The following is a 20,609-nucleotide window of genomic DNA, read 5'->3' as shown; positions in this document are numbered from 1 at the left end:
TGTTGGCCTGGGGACCCGTGCTGCCCGGTCTGGGCCCATCCAGGTGCGCTCAGGGTCCTGCTCTGGTGTTGGCCTGGGGACCCGTGCTGCCCGCTCTGGGCTCGTCCAGGTGTGCTCAGGGTCCCGCTCTGGTGTTGGCCTGGGGACCCGTGCTGCCCGCTCTGGGCCCATCCAGGTGCGCTCAGGGTCCCGCTCTGGTGTTGGCCTGGGGACCCGTGCTGCCCGCTCTGGGCCCATCCAGGTGTGCTCAGGGTCCCGCTCTGGTGTTGGCCTGGGGACCCGTGCTGCCCGCTCTGGGCCCGTCCAGGTGCGCTCAGGGTCCTGCTCTGGTGTTGGCCTGGGGACCCGTGCTGCCCGCTCTGGGCCCATCCAGGTGCGCTCAGGGTCCTGCTCTGGTGTTGGCCTGGGGACCCGTGCTGCCCGCTCTGGGCCCATCCAGGTTAGGGTCAGGGTCCTGCTCTGGTGTTGGCCTGGGGACCCGTGCTGCCCGGTCTGGGCCCATCCAGGTGCGCTCAGGGTCCTGCTCTGGTGTTGGCCTGGGGACCCGTGCTGCCCGCTCTGGGCCCATCCAGGTTAGGGTCAGGGTCCTGCTCTGGTGTTGGCCTGGGGACCCGTGCTGCCCGGTCTGGGCCCATCCAGGTGCGCTCAGGGTCCTGCTCTGGTGTTGGCCTGGGGACCCGTGCTGCCCGCTCTGGGCTCGTCCAGGTGTGCTCAGGGTCCTGCTCTGGTGTTGGCCTGGGGACCCGTGCTGCCCGCTCTGGGCCCGTCCAGGTGCGCTCAGGGTCCTGCTCTGGTGTTGGCCTGGGGACCCGTGCTGCCCGCTCTGGGCCCATCCAGGTGCGCTCAGGGTCCTGCTCTGGTGTTGGCCTGGGGACCCGTGCTGCCCGCTCTGGGCCCGTCCAGGTGCGCTCAGGGTCCTGCTCTGGTGTTGGCCTGGGGACCCGTGCTGCCCGCTCTGGGCCCGTCCAGGTGCGCTCAGGGTCCTGCTCTGGTGTTGGCCTGGGGACCCGTGCTGCCCGCTCTGGGCCCGTCCAGGTGCGCTCAGGGCCCTGCTCTGGTGTTGGCCTGGGGACCCGTGCTGCCCGCTCTGGGCCCATCCAGGTGCGCTCAGGGCCCTGCTCTGGTGTTGGCCTGGGGACCCGTGCTGCCCGCTCTGGGCCCATCCAGGTGCGCTCAGGGTCCTGCTCTGGTGTTGGCCTGGGGACCCGTGCTGCCCGCTCTGGGCCCATCCAGGTGCGCTCAGGGCCCTGCTCTGGTGTTGGCCTGGGGACCCGTGCTGCCCGCTCTGGGCCCATCCAGGTTAGGGTCAGGGTCCTGCTCTGGTGTTGGCCTGGGGACCCGTGCTGCCCGCTCTGGGCCCATCCAGGTTAGGGTCAGGGTCCTGCTCTGGTGTTGGCCTGGGGACCCGTGCTGCCCGCTCTGGGCCCGTCCAGGTGCGCTCAGGGCCCTGCTCTGGTGTTGGCCTGGGGACCCGTGCTGCCCGCTCTGGGCCCATCCAGGTTAGGGTCAGGGTCCTGCTCTGGTGTTGGCCTGGGGACCCGTGCTGCCCGCTCTGGGCCCATCCAGGTTAGGGTCAGGGTCCTGCTCTGGTGTTGGCCTGGGGACCCGTGCTGCCCGGTCTGGGCCCATCCAGGTTAGGGTCAGGGTCCTGCTCTGGTGTTGGCCTGGGGACCCGTGCTGCCCGGTCTGGGCCCATCCAGGTGCGCTCAGGGCCCTGCTCTGGTGTCTGAAGCTTGAGTGACCTTGTTTCCTGATATGTCCTGCTGGTGCTTGCGAGGTGGATGGCTCTAGTGTTTTTCTTTTCATACTTATGGAAAGGCACAACTTCCTATTTTTCAAGTGAAGTTGAACAAGTGCGTCCGCATGGAGAGAATGGACAGAGAGGAGGGCTACTTGGGTCGCATGGTGGGTGGGGGCTCCAGGCCTCCCTTGCCTGCCCTGGCTCTCTCACAGGGCCCACTTCACCCTGAGCCTTGGGCCGCGGTCCAGCCCCCCACCCCTGCCCCCCAGGCTCTGAGAGAGATGGAGGGCACTCAGCTCTCCAGCGCTCTCCTGACTCCCACTGCAGAGACACGCTCAGCAGTAACCCCGCGTCCCTGGGAGATGACTTGGTTTGTAGCAGAACCCTGGGGCTCCACCCCCCACCCCCCCCCCGCCCTCGCCAATCTTTGAGAGGACTTGGATGTCACTTGCTCTACCAAATAGGGAAGCGTTCTGCAAAGCAGCACCACCGGAAATAAATGCAATAGAGCAAGATGTGTTGTCCCCAAACACCCTTTAGTATATGAGAACATAGAGATCAATGGGAGGAAAAGAAACAATTGAGTTATCACATGGATGTTCTTTCTTTGTTTCCAGAAGTATTTACATTGGATGGCTATATTATTATTATTATTATTATTCTGTATCGACAAAGCCAGCCTTGGGTAACTGGCTCAGCTGGCCATAAAGTTGACTCAAGTTCCTGAGAGGAGACCAGAGGATCAATAATGATTTGTGTCATTTGAACAGGATGATGGCCACGAGTCATGCTGCTTTAGGTGGGTGGTTATTAGCGACAGTCCTTCCCCGGGTGGTCAAAGACAGTGGAGAGAAGATCATTGTGTTTGGGTGTGTGCTAAGTTTGAGAAGACCCCGGGGGCAAGGAGAGTGTCACTGTGACCGTGGCGTAGAGAGGGTGTCAGGCCTGGGGTCAGACCTGCCGTGGTCGGAGCTGGCTGTGGGGTCCTGCGGGGACTTGGACTGTTGAAGTCTGAGCGTTATGTTTTGTTTCACCAGAGTCAACCTCCTCATTCCACGGGGTTTGTGGGAAGACGGAGTGAGCCATGCGTGAGAAGCCCTGTTGGCTCCTCCACCTGGGGGCCCCACAGAAATGGGGTACTGGGTCACATGTCATTTGCGTACCCTGTCATGAATTTAAAATCCAAGAGCGAGTTGCATGTCAGTCCCGGGGCCATCTTTACCTGATTTGTCTGGAAGTTTCTTGTATGTATACAATGCCTTTACCATGTCACATTGACGCTCCAATCCCCTGCCTGAATCCCTCCCTGAGAAAAGTCACGAAATCTCCTCACTGAATAGGAGACCTTTTCTGAAAGCTGGCTTCGCTTCCCTGTTTGCAAAGGGGAACTGCCGTCCCAGAGGGCGAGTGTTTCCCGGAGGAACAAGGACCCGGGGAGCTGCCGTCCCAGAGGGCGAGTGTTTCCCGGAGGAACAAGGACCCAACCCCATGTACTGGGCTCACTGTCTGGTTTATGGGAAGAACTTAATGGTCCCTGCAGATCTGAGCTTCCCGGAAGTGTCAGCCAGGGTGACGGTCCACTCTCAGGAACAGTAGACTTGACTCATGGTGGCTTCCGCTCTTGTTTACTTAACAAGCCTGGGGATCGTTAGTTCCTGACATTGTTCTTCTTCATCCTAATAAAAAGGGGCCAGCTCTGTGTTTTTCAAATGCTATTCTTGGCCATCTTCTGCTATGGGGCTTGTTGTCTCATGGTTGCAGCATGATGATCACAGCTCCAGACGTCACATCCGTGTTCGAGGAAGAAAGGTAGGGGAAGTGCAGCCCCAGCCATGCACCTCTATTGTCTGTCACTTTGTAACAATGACAAAAAATCATTCTGGAAGCTTTACAGAGTATCTCCCCTTTTAACTCCTTAGCCAAAGCTGGGTCACAGGGCTATTTTAACAAGAGGAAGTGCTGGAGGGGTGGATAGCTGTCTTTTTCTTTAGGCCTCACCCTCAGAGCAGGTACAGGAGGAGGAACCTGGGCATGCGGAGCCCTTGGGTCAGATGGCCAGTCACAGCTGCTGCCAGGCTTGGGTTAACACCAGTGGGCATGAATTCACTGCACAACTTTACCTGTACCCTTTCTCCCCTCCATTTCCAGGGTGGGCGTGTTTCATTCTCCAGGCCCATATTTTAGGCTGAGAAGGAAGAGGCCAGCTCCCAGGACTGTGGGCATCTTGGGAAGAGCAATATGGCACTGGCCTGCGCCTCCTGGGCTTCAAAGCCAGGTGTTCCCTGGGAATCTTCCCGTCCCGACCCTGCTACTTACTGTGACCCTTATCTGTGCCTGGGCGCCCTCCTTGGGAGGGTGTGGGGTGCCTCCAGCTGGCAGGCGGTCGTGAGGAATGAAAGTGGTGCGGAATGGGCAGTGCCCGGCCTGGGGCTCTGTCATGGCGAGCGCTTGGTGGCCGGGAGGTGGAGAAGCCACAGTGAATGCAATGGGACGCGTATGGGAGCCCAGCGCCACAGCCCGGAGTGTCTGCATGTATTAAAGCAGTTCGTCTTCATAACCGAGTCTGGAGGAAGGTTCTATCATCGTCTTCATCCTACAGCTGAGGGGCTGAGCCCAGGGAGGTGGAGGAACTACCTCAGGGCGTCTGGGGTTCCCCCGAGGCCGGCTGGACCCGCTCAGGGGACTCTTAGAGACTTTAAAAGGAGCCCGGTGGTTATTTCTCCCGTTCCCTGTCCCTGGGTTGGGAGAGAAGACAGACGCCCTGACTCTCTGACCGTGGGAAGCCAGGAGCCCTCTACCGCGGTCTGAGCCCTGCTCACTCGGGATTTGAATGTGAGTCTAGGCAGAGCTGAGGTTCAGGTTTGGGGCGAAGTTATCCTCGAAGGGGGTGGGGTCAGGTGAGACCGAGTGTGCACCAGCGTCCCCCAGATTGGAGGAGTGGATCCTCACGGCCGGCCTGTGAGGCTGCCGGGTCTGAAGGGATTGCTGATACGGACGGCGTCGTCCTGGTTGTTGCTCACCTGAGCGCAGCGCTCTCTGGCTGCCGTCTGGACAAGCAATGGAAGGAAACGTCTTCTGAAGCATCTCTTCAACTTTCCGTTTTCATGGCCCCCCCAGTCCTGGGGGTTGGCAGCTGTCCTTGACACCCCAGCCCCGGGCCTGCGGCTCCCCACAGGGGTCTCTGCATCGCTCATCTGGCTCTGCCTCCTTCCAGCGTTTGGGCAGCTGTGAGCAGTGGTTCTGGATCGGAGTCATCAGATCCCCTCAGTGCCGGGAGCCAGGGCCTCCGGAGCCTGGGGTCCCGGGATGTCTGACTCTGTGTCACTGTCCCGTTGGTGACTGCTCCTGCTGAGTCCCTGTCCTTCTACATCACGGAATTTCCAAGCCTCCGTGGCCAGGCTTTCCCCAGTTCCTCTGCTCCAGGCAGATTTGGGTGTGTGTGTGTGGGGGGGGGGGGTTGGAAGCCAGGGCTTTGCTGTGTGTGCCAGGCTGCTCTGCGGGAGGAGTGTCCACGTGCCCGCACTCCGTGGCCCCGGGACCTGCCGGCAATCGGCACGTCAGACAGCCCACGTCCCACTTCTCTGCTGTGTCAGCCAGCCCTGCGTGGCTTGGCAGAAAAGTCATCATTTGCTAACCCCTCTGAATTCGGCCGTGAACTCCTAAAACAGCAGGGGGTGGGGTGAGACCCTGAGCTAGGGGTTGGCAAAGGGCCAGACAGCTGGTGCCTTAGCTGAGTTTTTCCAGGCCAGGTGATCTCCGTCTACTGAACTCTGCGCTTACAGCAGGAGAGCAGCCACAGGCTCTGTATAAACTAATGGCTTTGGCCGTGTTCCAATAAAGCTTTATTGACACAGACCGGGCGGGGGCAGGGGCAGGGGGAGGGGCAGGGCTGTGCTATTCTTCCTAGGTTTGGAGCCAGGAAGGAAGCGAGAGACTCTCCGGGCCTGTCTGCTCTCTCCCGTATCAGGCAGTCTTTCCCAGAGTCTGTGGATCCTGACCCTTCTCCATACAGTAAGCCTTGGCTCCTTACCCTTCAGGTCATCATTTTTTCACCTGAAGGGTGTATGTAAGCTTCCCATGAAGGCGCTAGCTCCATCACGGAGCTCCAGCCCCGTGACCTCCTCCAAACCTAATTTCCTCCCAAAGGCCCCATCTCCCAAGTACCATCACGTCGGGGACTAGGTTTCAGCGTAGGGATTCTGGTGGGGGCACACGTGGGCCACCGCCGAGGGACGCAGTTCCGCCCATCACGCCTCAGCGAGGGCCCAGGATCTGAATCTTTAACGACTGTCCCTGGGTGGTGTTGAGGCCGGCAGTTTGTGCATCACGCTGCAGCAGCCGTGGCCTGGACAACGTGATGAAGCCCGTGGGGGAACGCCGCAGCCTCCGTGATCCGCCGGATTCTGCGGCCTCCGTCCCGCAGTGCCGGGGAGCTGGAGCGTCTCCAGGTCCCACGCGTCTCCCACATCTGGGAGCCCTGCCCCCGCCCTGTGATTGCACACGTGCCCAGGCTGGGCCCCGCCCCGGTGATCCCCGCCCCCATCATCTTCCCAGCTCCCGCAGGGACACTGGGCTGCTCCGCCCTTTCCTTTCCGGAGACACCTGGGCTGTTCTTTTATGACAGTGTGTTGTAAATTCCAGATGAAAGTTTCCTGTTCGTTCCTTTCATTTTTCTTTTCACGTCTGCGCCGTGTTGCAGTTTTCTTCTCCCCAGAGTTTCCCAGAATGACTATCCTGGCTGTCATTCCTCTTACCTCGTCACGTGGGAGAGGCAAGGGGGCCGTTGGAGAAGGGGGCGTGGCTCGGGTCTGCGCCTTCTGCTTTCCCTTTGTTGACCGCGTGCAGGTCCAGGGAGAGCACGAGGCTGAGACCTCTACTTTCACCCCCTACAGCCTGAACCCCTTTTCATCTTCCCTTTGATAGGGAAAAGAAATGGTGAGTACAGCGAGCAAATAGCAAGACTATGGAGACTTTGCAACAATCTTGTTTTTCTAGCTGGGTGCCCCAGTTGTACCTAAGTGTTGGCGGATTGGCTCAGCCAACTCAGATATAAACCCACGCGGACCTTGAGGACCGGGGGCTGCCCACGTGAGTGCTCGAGAATGCCTTCTGCATAGGCTGGGCGCTTGGGTGAAAGAGAAGTCGCAAACCAGAAAAGTGAACAGCTTGTCCCCACCATGCAGTCTCCCGGTAAGAAATGCTTTCTCCCCACTCCTTCTACGCCAGGGTTCTCAAACTCAACTCAGCATGTGGGCTGCAGAGCAAGATCACAGCCGTTCGGCGGGCCGCACTAGGTCTACAAAAGGCAACTGTTACGCAACACTTTTCTCACTGCAGTTGAAAACAAACAAAAAAAAATCAGTACAACAAGCACAATCGTACATGCAGTTTACTGCGGGCCGCGAGTTTGAGACCCCTGTCTACGCACTTTGGAAATGCACTTGCTTTTGGCAGAGTGGAAGTGTGCTGTTCAAAGATGGCCAGGATTAGGGGGATTATCTGGCTTTCCGGATCGCAATTTGCAGTGCATTTATTTTTGATGACTTGATTGTGAGCGAAGCCAGAGCATTTCGACTACGTGTCCAATGATATGCATGAGGGTTTAAAATATCAACCTGGAGGTTTTTCATGGTTTTGTAGCTTTGGGGGGCGGGGGAGATTTAGTAGCTGAAACCATACTGCAGGGAGACCCGCTGAGTCCCGGGTTTCATTCAGAACCCTTGCACTTCTTCTTTCGACATGCATTTTACTGAGCACCTACTATGTGCCAGCATAATAACTGATCTTCAGACACTCTTCTGAGTTGATAATGAATTTCTCCCCCGTTTTCTAGAGATAGAAATGGAGGCTCAGAGATGTCACACTCAGGGCCAGACAGCTTGTGACACTGTGGAGCTGGCATACGGATGGGCGTATCTGACTGCAGAGCCTGCCCACAGAACTGCCGTTCTTGGCCTCCCCAACAGTTCCCAGCATGACTCAGCCCACACGACAGTTATTCACGTTATGAATTATGGATTAAGTTGGATACTTAGTGATCGTATACCCACAGCAGTGGCACCCCCTTAACTGTTTCCTACCCCTTTCTCTTCCTTTATTCACCCACCTATCTGTCTATCTATCATCCATCCATCCATACATACATACATACATCTACCCAACCCCCCCACATATCGATTCACAAGGAGAGTAATACCTGTTAGGAAGAAGCAGAGCCAGAATTTAGAAGTAGTTGGTCTATTTGACTTGCATATTTCTGTCTTCCTCAGTTCCTCGTCTGTAAAATGGGGATGATTCCAGCAATAATGATAACCCACTTGCTAGATTGTTGTGATGATGAAATAATGTGCTGCATTTAAAGCTCTTAGGACAGGTCAAGCGCTGACACCTTGTCATTATTATTACATCACTATTCTTATCATTATTTCAACTATAGTATGCTTACTTAATTTCACATGGTTGACTGAAACTTATCAAGAGGGGGCTGTCAGACCAGCTTCACGGCGTCTATAGATTAGGAGACAGACCCTGGTGAACTTTGGACTTCAGTGACCGTTGTGTGGACTTTGTTTGTTGAATGCCTGCTGCACGCCGAGCCCTGGGCCGGGGCCAGTGATGCAGGAACGAGCCACAGTGGGCAGAGTCTTTGTTCTCATTGATCCGTGCTCTGTGGGGAGCACAGACCTTCACTCAGCACATGTGGCTGAGTCGCTGGCACACAGAGGGTCCCAGTAAGGAGTTGTCCCCAACCAGTGAACTTCTACTAAATCCATGGCTACAAGTTTGTTTTTTGTTTTTTGGGTTTTTTTTTTTGGTAAAGTGTTGACCAAAGACGAAGAGGGGTGCTAAGCTGTCCCCTCACACTCATCATCGTTCTGCACGCTGTGCTCGGTCACATCAAGATGCTTTTTTTTTTTTTTTTTTTTTTTTTTCCTGAAGCTGGAAACAGGGAGAGACAGTCAGACAGACTCCCGCATGCGCCCAACCGGGATCCACCCGGCACACCCACCAGGGGGCGATGCTTTGCCCCACCGGGGCATCGCTTCATTGCGACCAGAGCCACTCTAGCGCCTGGGGCAGAGGCCAAGGAGCCATCCCCAGCGCCCGGGCCATCTTTGTTCCAATGGAGCCTTGGCTGCGGGAGGGGAAGAGAGAGACAGAGAGAAAGGAGGGGGGGGGTTGGAGAAGCAAATGGGCGCTTCTCCTATATGCCCTGGCCGGGAATCGAACCTGGGTCCCCCGCACGCCAGGCTGATGCTCTACCGCTGAGCCAACCGGCCAGGGCACATCAAGATGCTTTTATAGTGTGTGACGTCGGTTTCTCCCCCTGCTGCGTGATGTCGTTCAGACAGGTCGACTCCCCCGTCCCATCCGTTCTGGGGGACGACGCTGGGACGTGACCGCTGCTTTCTAACCACCGTCGGGCACACTCCGCCCACGCCTTCCTCAAAAGCCGTCATTTCAGGGAGGCGTTGGGGGCCGGGGTTCTCCACGTGACGAATGGAGGAGTAAAGGGGACGCCGGAGCGTGGCTGCGTGCCAGGCGCCCGCTTTCGCTCGCCCCGAGCCTGTGGCCCGGCTGGCCCGGGGAACTGGCCTTGGCGAGAGCCTGGACCAGCGCCACGGCGCGCACATGTAGGCAGCCTCGTGTAGAGGCGTTTTCAAAATTAATCCTCCCCTCTGGAAAGGCAGCGGACCTGAAAGGAGCCCATGGGGTTACCCCCCTCTCCCCTGCCTGAGCGGGTGGCCCTCGTCACCGCAGCCGGTCTGGGGGGCTAACGCCGCCGTCAGCCGGGCCTGGAGTCAGAGGCTCAGCTTTCGTAGAGGGGACAGACAGCGCACGTCCCCTCCTGGAAGGCAGGTGCTTCTTTAGTGACAATCAGAGAAGGGTGTCAAGTTGTCCTGTTGAAGACCCTCATGCGTGACGGGGACTACCGGGTTTAATTTGCGCCTCAGCGGGCAGGGTCAGTCCTGTTATCTCCGCTGCACAGATGCTGCCCGGGACCCGGAGACTTTAGTCACCTGGCAAACGGCACGGAGGTAAGGTGTGAGCTGCGAGCTGAGCCGGGCAGTCTGGCTCCAGGGCCTCTCCCCGAGCCCCACACTCCACACGGGTAAGGAGACACCAGCACACACGGGGGCTGGTCATCCCACGGGGTCGCTTGGCTGTGGACCCCACACCCCTTAGCTCCGGTGGTCCCTGGCTTCTGCCTATTTCCTGAACTTACTGTCACCATTTGGCTAATTGAATTAATCCCGGGGAGGAGCCCCCGGGATGAGTGGAGAGCATCATTTTGCCTGTTAGATTTTTATTTTATTTTTTTCCTGTGGACCTCAGTGGGAGAAGAAGGGGGTGGGAAGCAAGAATTCATCTGGGCGCCTGCAGTGAAGAGTCCCGTCTGGGCGACGGGCGTTTGGAGCGGAGATCTTTGTCGAGACTTCTCAGCACATCTCAGACCAGACGTCTGCCCCGCACGTGGAGTTCTGACCTGGAGGATGTGAGCAGAGGGAGGCATGTCCCCACGGTGGGCGGTGGTGTCACGGCATCGCGAGGTCAGGCCCGGGGGTTTCTTGGCTTCCTGTCTTGCAGACTTGTGCCTGTCCTCGGCCTCATTGTTAAGTTCTGAATGGGGCCCCGAGGAAGCCCTCCTGATGTCCTGTTCGCATGCTGATGCTGGCCTCTCCCACGCTGACCTGTGGGCACCATAGGCCACGGCAGAGGCGACAGAGCTTCACTTGTCAGGGAGGGTCATCGAAGACACTGTCACTTTGCTCTTGTTCCCTTGGATGATCTGCTCTGGGTAAAACCAGCTGCGGTGTCCTGGGGACCCTGAAAGAGTCCTGTGGAGAGGCCCACGGGGGAGAGGGAGGCAACCCAGGTCCGACTGATACCCAATGCCAGTGTTCCAGGCAGGCGAGGGATGTCTGGGGCCTGAGTCCTCCAGCCCCAGCGGAGCCCTGAGAGGACACAGCCCTGGCTCCCATCTGGACGGCAGTCTCAGGAGAGGGTCTGAGCCGGGAACACCTGGCCGAGGTCCTCTGTAACCCCAGGCCCCCAGGCACTGTGAGATAACACGTCTTGTTTGTGGGATGCTCCGTGCGAGGTGGCTTGTTACGCGGTGTGGATAGAGAGGACAGTCCTCTCGCGATAGGGGTGCGGGAAGGAGACGATGAGGGCTAGTGTCACCCCTCTGTCCCTTGGTTGTGGTCACATCAGACCTTCTTCCTGGCTTCTCCTTTCTTCTCTCTGATTTGTAGGCGGTGGTTATCTCTGCTTTCAGAGACAGAGTGGGTTGATGAAATACGGTGGGGTATGTTACGATAGAATTCCTATCGGTATGTACTGTCTATGCCTCCAAAGTGGTACTTCCTTTTGGAAATAGCATTATTATTATTATTATTTTCTGTTTAAATGCAGTTTATATCTTAGCCTTACTCCCGGTCAGCCGCGGCCCGCGTCGTGGCCCTGGAGGTCAGGTCAGGTCAGCCCCCCCCCGTGGGCTCTCTCCGTGGCCTGCAGATGGCTCTGCACCACTTCATACCACCGAGCCACTTCACTGTGTGTGAGGAGCAGGTGGCCGTCTCTCTCGCCCGTTAGGCCACCGAGCCACTTCACTCTGTGTGAGGAGCAGGTGGCCGTCTCTCTCGCCCGTTAGGCCACCGAGCCACTTCACTCTGTGTGAGGAGCAGGTGGCCGTCTCGCTCGCCCGTTAGGCCACCGAGCCACTTCACTCTGTGTGAGGAGCAGGTGGCCGTCTCGCTCGCCCGTCAGGCCACCGAGCCACTTCACTGTGTGTGAGGAGCAGGTGGCCGTCTCTCTCGCCCGTCAGGCCACCGAGCCACTTCACTCTGTGTGAGGAGCAGGTGGCCGTCTCTCTCGCCCGTTAGGCCACCGAGCCACTTCACTCTGTGTGTGAGGAGCAGGTGGCCGTCTCTCTCACCCGTTAGGCCACCGAGCCACTTCACTCTGTGTGAGGAGCAGGTGGCCGTCTCGCTCGCCCGTTAGGCTCTAGGTCCTTGTTCATCACGTGTCCTTAGTGGTCAGCCTGCATCAGGCGCCCGGGCAGCAATGTGTCCCGTGAATCGGCTGGGACTGCACGTGGCCTCCACTTATTTACAGTAAATACATGACATTATTGTTGAAAAGCCACGACGGTGAGGCAGTGCCAACAACAGAAGGGAAGAAACTGAGGTAGCAGAAACGCTCCCCCAACAAAGGTGGGTGTGTAGAGAGGGCTTCCTGCGTGAAGCGCGGGGAATCGTCTTCGAGTCCTCACGTCCTCTCCTTGCTCAGTCCGGTGCTCGGCACGCGCACAGCCGTCTCCCCAGAACCTTCCCCCGGGCGCCTCGTTCCCTTCCAAAAACCTCTCCACACACCCGCGCCCGAGACGCGCTGCCCTCCTCTGCCTCCCTCCCCAGCCTCCGCCCTTTGCTGCAGTGCCTCTCTCTATTCCTTCCCGAGATGAGCTCAGGCCCCGGTCAGCTCAGTGAGTCGGAGCGCAGGAGCGGACCCGGCGGGGAAGGCCCGGTCAGCCCCGCGGGGGTGGGCAGGGGCGGGACAGAGACGCAGAGGCTGCAGCCACCTGCACTGGTGTTGGCACAGCTTCCTGGCGCGTGCCCCCTCCTCGTCTCTGTCTTCCTGTAACCCGCTGCCACTGTCCGCGCGGTCTGTTCTCTGCTGTTCTAGTTGCGCTGGTTTCCCCGTTCGGCTGGTGGTTCCCGGGTCTCTCCTGACAACAGGGTTTCAGCCCCAGGTCACAGTTGTGCCCACTGCTCTGTTCTCGGCGCCCTGAGCCCTGCTTGTCCCAGGGGTCCGCGTGTGCTAAACACTTAGTGGGTTCCTCGGATGGACGGCAGTGTTGGAAATAAAGATGTCCCGGGTTGACTAAATTAGCCATTTTATTTCTGTGAGTTCTGCCTTCCAGGTTCGGTGTAAGATTTTAGAGGGTCACACATGGTCCCTCCCTGTCCGCCTTTTATTTCCTCATTCTGATCCCTGTGGGGAACAGCGGAGACCGCGGGTGGTACTGAATTCAGGGGTGAGTGCATCTCCTTGCTCCTTTTTTGCAGAACGTTTCGTGAAACCAGTACGAGTCAAAAAAAATAATAATAATGGAAAAGATTATTTGAGTCAGAGGGACAAGACCTCAAATTTTGTCCCAGTCACTAGTCGGGGAACAAGTGTTTCCTGTCCACGACTCGGGGTTGACCAGATCTACTTCCCCCAGATGGGTGAGCGGCGAGGGTTTTAGTGCCTGGCGTTCTGCGAGACCCTGAACTGTATCTCCACCCCGCACGGCTCCACACACGCACACCGCCATCTGCTGGGGGCACCTGGTGGGGTTGTTCCATTCCCCTGGTGCAAGCCTCAGGTGGAGTCCTGACCCCAGGAGAAGCTGCCATCCCGTCCGGCTGTGACCCTCTCCCTTAATCAGAGGTAACCCATCCACAAGTTAAAGTTCTCCTGAGAGCCATTGTCCGGTCCTCTCTGACTTGTCAGGGGCATCGCGTTGAAATCGCCCCCTTTCCAAGTCCACGGCTGTTCTCAATGCACTGCAGACCCTGCACCAGCGCCCCCGCCCTTCCGCTGGGAGCAGGCGCTCCCTCGCCCGGTGAGGCCCTTGGACACAATGTGGTTTGCTGGGAACTCATGGCTCAGGGGAGCTGGTGAGTTGGAGAGCTGTTACTTTCCCGTCTTGCCGTCTGGGGCGTGCCTGGCGTGCGTTCTGGCTACCCTCCAGAATCGTTCCGTTTGGACCGATTTTATTTCTCTGTCTCTCTCTCCTGCTCTTTGTCTTATTTTGCTTTGTCTTTGGTGGTGGAGGTTAGCTGAAGACCACATAGTTGATAAACATATTGATCCTGTATCTGAAAGGTAGCGCCTGAGTCCCAGCTACGCACAGTCGTTCGGCATTTTGGAAACCTGCTGAAAGGGGATGATTGACAGCATCTGTATGAGGAATGTTGTCCGTGCCTGTGCATAGTAGGTGCTCAGTAAGTATGTGTTAAGAAAATGAAAAACACAATGCCACCCCCCCCACACACACACACACAGTGGACTCGAGAGTTTTTCAGCTCTCAAGAGTTATTGCAATTCCCATCGTTGGACTCACAGTAAAGCTGGTTATTTTTCAGTGGAAGACTCTGGACTAAGACTAAGACAAGCTCAATTCTAACCTGGCTTGTGCAGCACACCTTGGACAAGTCCTGTCGTATTCTGAGACCTCTACTTTCTCATCTGTAAAACGGGAGGGACGGGTAACAATCTTTTGCATCCTTTGCATACTGCTTACTTACTCAGCTTGTCATATCACGTATTCGACTAACTGGCTCTAATCTGCATCTCTGGGTATAAATAGACATAATTTCCGAGGACTCTCCTCCTTCCTCCTTTCCTCTTCCCTCCCAAACTTCTTCCATTACGCCCCTTTGCTCAATAATTATTCAGTGTCTACTATGAAAAGGCATTGTTTTAGGTAGGGAATAAAGCAACGGACACATAAAAACAGCCTTGCTCTCATGGAGCATATTTGCTAGCGGGCAAAGCATAAAAAAGGAAGAATCAATTAGTGTGTCAGGATGTTTTAAATGCAATGTGCTGAGTTCTTTATGTAATGGCAGTGACGATGGATACTAGTTGAAGGTTCCGTTGAGTCTGAATCCAACCAAGTGTCCCCATCAAAGTGTCTGTGTCCCACTCCTTCTGATGCCTGAAAGTTCACGTAAGGGACTTGCTGAAAGCACTGTGTTCCACTTAAAGACCTGAAGTGAACCAGTCTTTGGGTGCTATCCTTGCGGGTGGGCAGAGCAAGGAGTGGGCATTGGGGTGGCTCCGTGACTAATAATGAGTAATTATGATCATGAAGGATTTCATGAATATTGATGAATTGATTGATGGATTACTGAACAATAATATTGCAAGAAGAGCTCTTGCTTGCTATGCTTGGAGGAATGGGAGTCACCAGAATTAAGAGCCGAGACCGGCAGGGAGAGCTGCGCGCAGCAGCACTGAGACCTCCAGACCTCCAGGGGGGGCTGCTTGCCGCCTGGCGATAGCCGGGCTCTCTAGGAAGGACTCTTTGCAGACGGTATTTTGACCGACAGGGAAACAGTTCATTTTCTGTTGCCGGTAGCTTTGGAGGGATGACGCTTGAAGTGCGCAGGAAACCGACGTGTGAAGTGGCGCTGTGCTTTGCCGCTGGGACTGCGCAGACAGGAGCTGGAAGAGGAGGGAACCCCGCTTGCCCTCTCGGTGGCGTCCTGGTCTCCCTCCTGACCTCCCATGAGCAGCGTGCGACAGGAAGTCCCTGGGAGATGTGGGTAGTGGGGTTTGCGGGTCCCCCCTCCAGGATCACAGAACATGAAGAGGTGGGCCCGGAGCTATACGAGGGGACAAGGTGGATGGATAACCCAGACAGAGCCGCGGGAGGACACGTCACCTGCCCTTCCAGGGTCTCCGCTGAGTCCTGGGAGCCAAGGAGGTCCGTCCCCTATCATAGTGACCGTGATGAGAGTTCACAAAGATGACTTCTCTTTCCTGGAGGTCCCATGCGCAGGTGGCTCGCCACCCACCCCACTGTCATCCTGTTGTCCTTGTGCCTCCATCTCCTTCGTTGCCCACCTGCAGTTAATCGTCTGAAGTTGTGCTAATTTCCACCTCCTGGGTGTCCTTATGGTCCACTCCCCTCCTGTGTCCCCTCAGCACCATGGTTTCAGGTTTGGACAGTGTGTTGCTTTTATTATTATAGGATTGACCCCATCTCCTTCCTTCCCTGTGCGTTCCTGCCATCCTTCCTTGATACTGCTCTGAGATAATCTTCCTTACAAAAAAAAAAGTGTCTATTATCCTCTAGCTAAAGCTCCGTAAGGGCGACAGTGGAGTCCCACTCCCACTGGGAACATCCAGACGTCCTGTGCGTCGGATCTCTAGCCCTCGGAGGTCCAGCTTCGTCAGTTTATTCTTACCTGTCACGGGCTTTCACGCACTCTTTACCTACGGTTCCCTTCCTAGCCCGGGACCATCTGCACGCCGTCTGCTCACACCCGGGCCTTCCTTCAGGTCCCGCGTCCTCTCTGAAGCCCTTATCTCAGCCCGTGTGTGTGTGTGTGTGTGTGTGATCAGAAAGCTCTTTGTACCTCCGCTCTGTTGTTTTATTATCGTGACACTGTACGCATGGGTGAGAGGTGAAGGGCGTGGGGCTGGGGGCGGCCCCGTCTCGAGGTTGGACGGGAGGTGCGACCCCCACTCGCTGGATGACTTTGCCCCCGTAACTTTGGCGGCTGCGTCTGCTGCCTACCGCGGAGCGTCGTCCGATACGTGAATGACATCGCATCAAGGGGTCTCCTACCACAGCGCTGAACACGCAGCGGGCGTTTTAAAAACTCCCGTCCGTTCTTTGCTTTGCGTGGAGGGCGGCCTGCCCCTCCCCTCGGTCTCTACGCTTCCTGAAGCCACGGAAACAAGTTCATGGTCATCATCGTATTCTCGCGGGTCCTAGGACAGCGTCTGACGTGGAGATGACGAATGCGTTCCCGGTGCCGGGGTGGCCCTGCCCTCCTTGTCGCTGGTGTGCGGGTCCTAGGACAGCGTCTGACGTGGAGATGACGAATGCGTTCCCGGTGCCGGGGGCGGCCCTGCCCTCCCTGTCGCTGGTGTGCTCCGTGGTCCGCCCCTGCCCTCCCTGTCGCTGGCGTGCTCCGTGGTCCGCCCCATTCCTGTGCGCCTGGAGCCCAGCAGCATCCACTTGGCGGAGGAGCTGGGGTTAAATTGGAGAGCAGCTGTGCGGCACCTCGGAGGGCCTGGGCACACGGAGACCCGGAGTAAGAGCCAAGTTCTTCCCCACTTTGTGAACGTGCAGCACCCCAGTCCCAGGGTCAGGGGCCCCTCTCCATGGCCTCTGGTCACAGAGAAGCCCCTTTCCTGATGTGACGCCCCTCCCTAGTGTGGCATGGCCTTGTCCCTGAAGCGTTTCCTCTCAGACTCAAGGTGGGACTGGCGCACTGCGGGCACGCAGACCAGGGGGCGTAGAGTGGGATTTGGGGTGAGGAGTGCCAAGGCTCACCCCCAACAGCACCCCACGTGAGTCGTTACTCCGTCCTCAGACCTCACCTTTCGTTCTGCGGGCTGTGGGTGTCCCTTCTGCAGCTGTGATGAGATGACACTGGCATGCGCGTGACGGTTCTTTGTGACCAGAAGAACACCTTCTCTGTGCTGGCCCCAACAAAGATGTCCACGGATACATGCCCTGCAAGCTCTGCTGGGGAAAGCTCCCTGTGGATAAATGAAGGCCTTCCCCTGGGCAGGAACTAATCTAATTCCCGTGGAAGTTAATTGAGATCTGTGCTCTCTAAGGACTAATGGCCTGGTGAGGGATGTCCTGAGTCAAGCTAATGTGATAAAAGCTACTTCTTCCTTCAGGTACCGGTTATGGGATGGAAGTCCTGTCTGTTCCTGTTCCCCTGTTTGCACAGTGGCCTCTCCGGCCCCACCCTCGAGGTATCTATGGCAATCACACAGGAAGTCTGTCGTTCCATTGAGGAAGATGAAATGCTAATGAGCAAAAGCGCAGCTCTTAGAAAGCAGACTGGTAGTGATTGCCGCATTTCATTAAGCGGCCGGACCAGTATTTTCCTAGAGCCTCTGTGTGCCAGGCAGCGGGGCAGGCGAAATCTCAAGAAGAAGAAGAAGAAGAAGAAGAAGAAGAAGAAGAAGCAGCCGTGACTCCCATACTTAGAGGGTGTGGCTTTATATTGGGGGTGGGGTGGGAAGAAGGTCTGAAACAAAAGTAATGTATATGACAAGAGCAGCCACAATTCTATATAAAGTACACATGGGGTGAGGACGAGAGAGAGAGAGAGAGAGAGAGAATGAGAGAATATAATTATGAATCAAATCTGTGTGCATCTCCAATGCATACGGAGAGCCAATCTTTTGATGCCGAGGTGGGGAGAGAAGCTGAGGACAGAATGCGGGAAATAATGTTTAAAAAGACCCAGATAAGCCTGACCAGGCGGTGGCACAGTGGATAGAGCGTCGGACTGGGGTGTGGAAGACCCAGGTTCAAGACACTGAGGTCTCCAGCTTGAGCATGGGCTCATCTGGTTTGAGCAAAGCTCACCAGCTTGAGCCCAAGGTCGCTGGCTCCAGTAAGGGGTCACTTGGTCTGCTGTAGCTCCCTGGTCAAGACACATATGAGAAAGCAATCAATGAACAACTAAGGAGCCACAACGAAGAATTGATGTTTCTCATCTCTCTCCCTTTCTATCTGTCTGTCCCTCTCTCTGACTCTCTATGTCTCTGTCACCACCAAAAAATAAAATAAAATAAAAATAAATAAAATCTCCATTAAAAAAATAAAAATAAATAAATAAATAAATAAAAAGACCCAGATAAAATAGTTTCCACTGTTAATTGCTTAATGTAAACCAATCATCTCACACAAAGCAAGGATCATCTAAGGCGAATGTATCAATATAACAGAAGGTCCCAGAAAGCCAGTCACTTCTGTAGATCAATTCTAGAACTATGCTTGGAACCCAGGACGGAATTATCCGTCGAGTTAATTAGTTAGTTAGTGGTTATATTGCACTTCCCAGCCTCCTAGAGCTGGTCTAATAAAAATTATTGTCCCGGATAAAAAATGTGGCCTTTCCGACTATCTCTGTGAGATAAGAACTTTCCGGCTCCACGTGACTTTTCGTTTCCAGCTGAGGCCCAGTGGATAGGCGAGCGTGGAGCTCATTTTCAGTCACAATGAGCCTATTTTCCGTGTGTGTCGTCGGGCCTGGTTGTAACAGGTTCTCATCCCAATATCTGGGTCGCCTCGGACTCAGTCTCCGTTATCTGTGCTTCTCAGAAAGGGCCACGTGCTCCTGCTGCCCCTCGTGCTGAGCAGCTCCGGCCTCTGTCTCAGATATTGCAGCTGCTGCGTCGTGGAGACTCCAGACTGCATGGCGTCTTCTCGTGCGGGTGTGGCTCTCGGTGTTATTTGTTGGTGGATTTGCTGTCCTGGACAGGGAACTTGGTCGCACGCAAACCGTAACCTCTGCCTTTTGGGCGTCAGTTTAGTTGTTTTAGATCCTAACTAAGTCCAGCTGCTTGGGGTTCCCGCCCACACCTGCGTGGTTCGGGGGTCAGCGAGAGGTCTGGACGGAAGGTCCACACGGAACGGATGGCTTTCCTCCCTGCCTCTCTCCTGTCCTGGTTTCGCCCTCGCCCAACAGAGGTTGGCGTGGCCCTGACTTCTGTCCTCTGGTCGTTTGGGCCACACATGCGACAGCCTTTCATAGGAGGGGTGCCCTGCCCTGTGCTCCAGTCACACGAGCGGAAAACGGGGAGGGCAGTTTGAACTAGATTTACGAGGAGTCAGCCTTTAGCTGGTGCTTGAAAACACTCAACTTCTTCCTTTTGCTACCTTTTGCTAGATTTTCCATGTTTTTGCCCCAGAAGCGGAGTTCCAAGAACTCTCAGAAGTCCCCAGGGTTCCGGCCCTCAGCTGGGCCGTACGGGGCTGTCTCGGGGCTGAGAGGCCCCCTCAGCTGGGCCGTACGGGGCTGTGTCCGGGCTGAGAGGCCCCCTCAGCTGGGCCGTACGGGGCTGTCTCGGGGCTGAGAGATCGCCCTCAGCTGGGCCGTACGGGGCTGTCTCGGGGCTGAGAGGTCCCCTCAGCTGGGCCGTACGGGGCTGTCTCGGGGCTGAGAGGCCCCCTCAGCCGGGCCGTACGGGGCTGTCTCGGGGCTGAGAGGCCCCCTCAGCCGGGCCGTACGGGGCTGTCTCGGGGCTGAGAGGCCCCCTCAGCTGGGCCGTACGGGGCTGTCTCGGGGCTGAGAGGTCCCCTCAGCTGGGCCGTACGGGGCTGTCTCGGGGCTGAGAGACCCCCTCAGCTGGGCCGTACGGGGCTGTCTCGGGGCTGAGAGACCCCCTCAGCCGGGCCGTACGGGGCTGTCTCGGGGCTGAGAGGTCCCCTCAGCTGCTGGGCCGTACGGGGCTGTCTCGGGGCTGAGAGGCCCCCTCAGCCGGGCCGTACGGGGCTGTCTCGGGGCTGAGAGGTCGGCCCTCAGCTGGGCCGTACGGGGCTGTCTCGGGGCTGAGAGGTCCCCTCAGCTGGGCCGTACGGGGCTGTCTCGGGGCTGAGAGGCCCCCTCAGCTGGGCCGTACGGGGCTGTGTCCGGGCTGAGAGGCCCCCTCAGCCGGGCCGTACGGGGCTGTCTCGGGGCTGAGAGACCCCCTCAGCCGGGCCGTACGGGGCTGTCTCGGGGCTGAGAGGCCCCCTCAGCTGGGCCGTACGGGGCTGTGTCCGGGCTGAGAGGTCCCCTCAGCCGGGCCGTACGGGGCTGTCTCGGGGCTGAGAGGCCCCCTCAGCTGGGCCGTACGGGGCTGTCTCGGGGCTGAGAGACCCCCTCAGCCGGGCCGTACGGGGCTGTCTCGGGGCTGAGAGGCCCCCTCAGCTGGGCCGTACGGGGCTGTGTCCGGGCTGAGAGGCCCCCTCAGCTGGGCCGTACGGGGCTGTGTCCGGGCTGAGAGGTCCCCTCAGCCGGGCCGTACGGGGCTGTCTCGGGGCTGAGAGGTCCCCTCAGCTGGGCCGTACGGGGCTGTCTCGGGGCTGAGAGACCCCCTCAGCCGGGCCGTACGGGGCTGTCTCGGGGCTGAGAGACCCCCTCAGCCGGGCCGTACGGGGCTGTCTCGGGGCTGAGAGGCCCCCTCAGCTGGGCCGTACGGGGCTGTCTCGGGGCTGAGAGACCCCCTCAGCTGGGCCGTACGGGGCTGTCTCGGGGCTGAGAGGTCGGCCCTCAGCTGGGCCGTACGGGGCTGTGTCCGGGCTGAGAGGCCCCCTCAGCTGGGCCGTACGGGGCTGTCTCGGGGCTGAGAG

The 20,609-nt window shown here is 57.4% G+C and overlaps 2 protein-coding genes across 2 annotated transcripts in view; both read left to right on the top strand.

Annotated features, from left to right (window-relative positions):
• The window catches only part of LOC136398600 (putative per-hexamer repeat protein 5), a 38,307-nt gene extending 20,846 nt beyond the window's left edge, over positions 1 to 17,461 (top strand). Inside the window, exons 5-10 of the mRNA XM_066372770.1 lie at positions 44 to 439; positions 640 to 1,299; positions 1,434 to 1,499; positions 9,284 to 9,375; positions 9,732 to 9,854; positions 17,392 to 17,461. Coding sequence (XP_066228867.1) covers positions 44 to 439; positions 640 to 1,299; positions 1,434 to 1,499; positions 9,284 to 9,375; positions 9,732 to 9,854; positions 17,392 to 17,461 — 1,407 coding nt within the window. The remainder of the gene's footprint in view (positions 1 to 43; positions 440 to 639; positions 1,300 to 1,433; positions 1,500 to 9,283; positions 9,376 to 9,731; positions 9,855 to 17,391) is intronic.
• FAM135B (family with sequence similarity 135 member B) overlaps positions 1 to 20,609 on the top strand; it is a 213,858-nt gene that overhangs the window by 49,074 nt on the left and 144,175 nt on the right. The window lies entirely within an intron of this gene.

This window comes from Saccopteryx leptura, chromosome 3 (assembly GCF_036850995.1).
Source record: "Saccopteryx leptura isolate mSacLep1 chromosome 3, mSacLep1_pri_phased_curated, whole genome shotgun sequence".
NCBI classification, from domain to species: Eukaryota; Metazoa; Chordata; class Mammalia; order Chiroptera; family Emballonuridae; genus Saccopteryx; species Saccopteryx leptura.
Note: the sequence above shows the minus strand (reverse complement) of the source record. Positions and strands in the feature narration are given on the sequence as shown.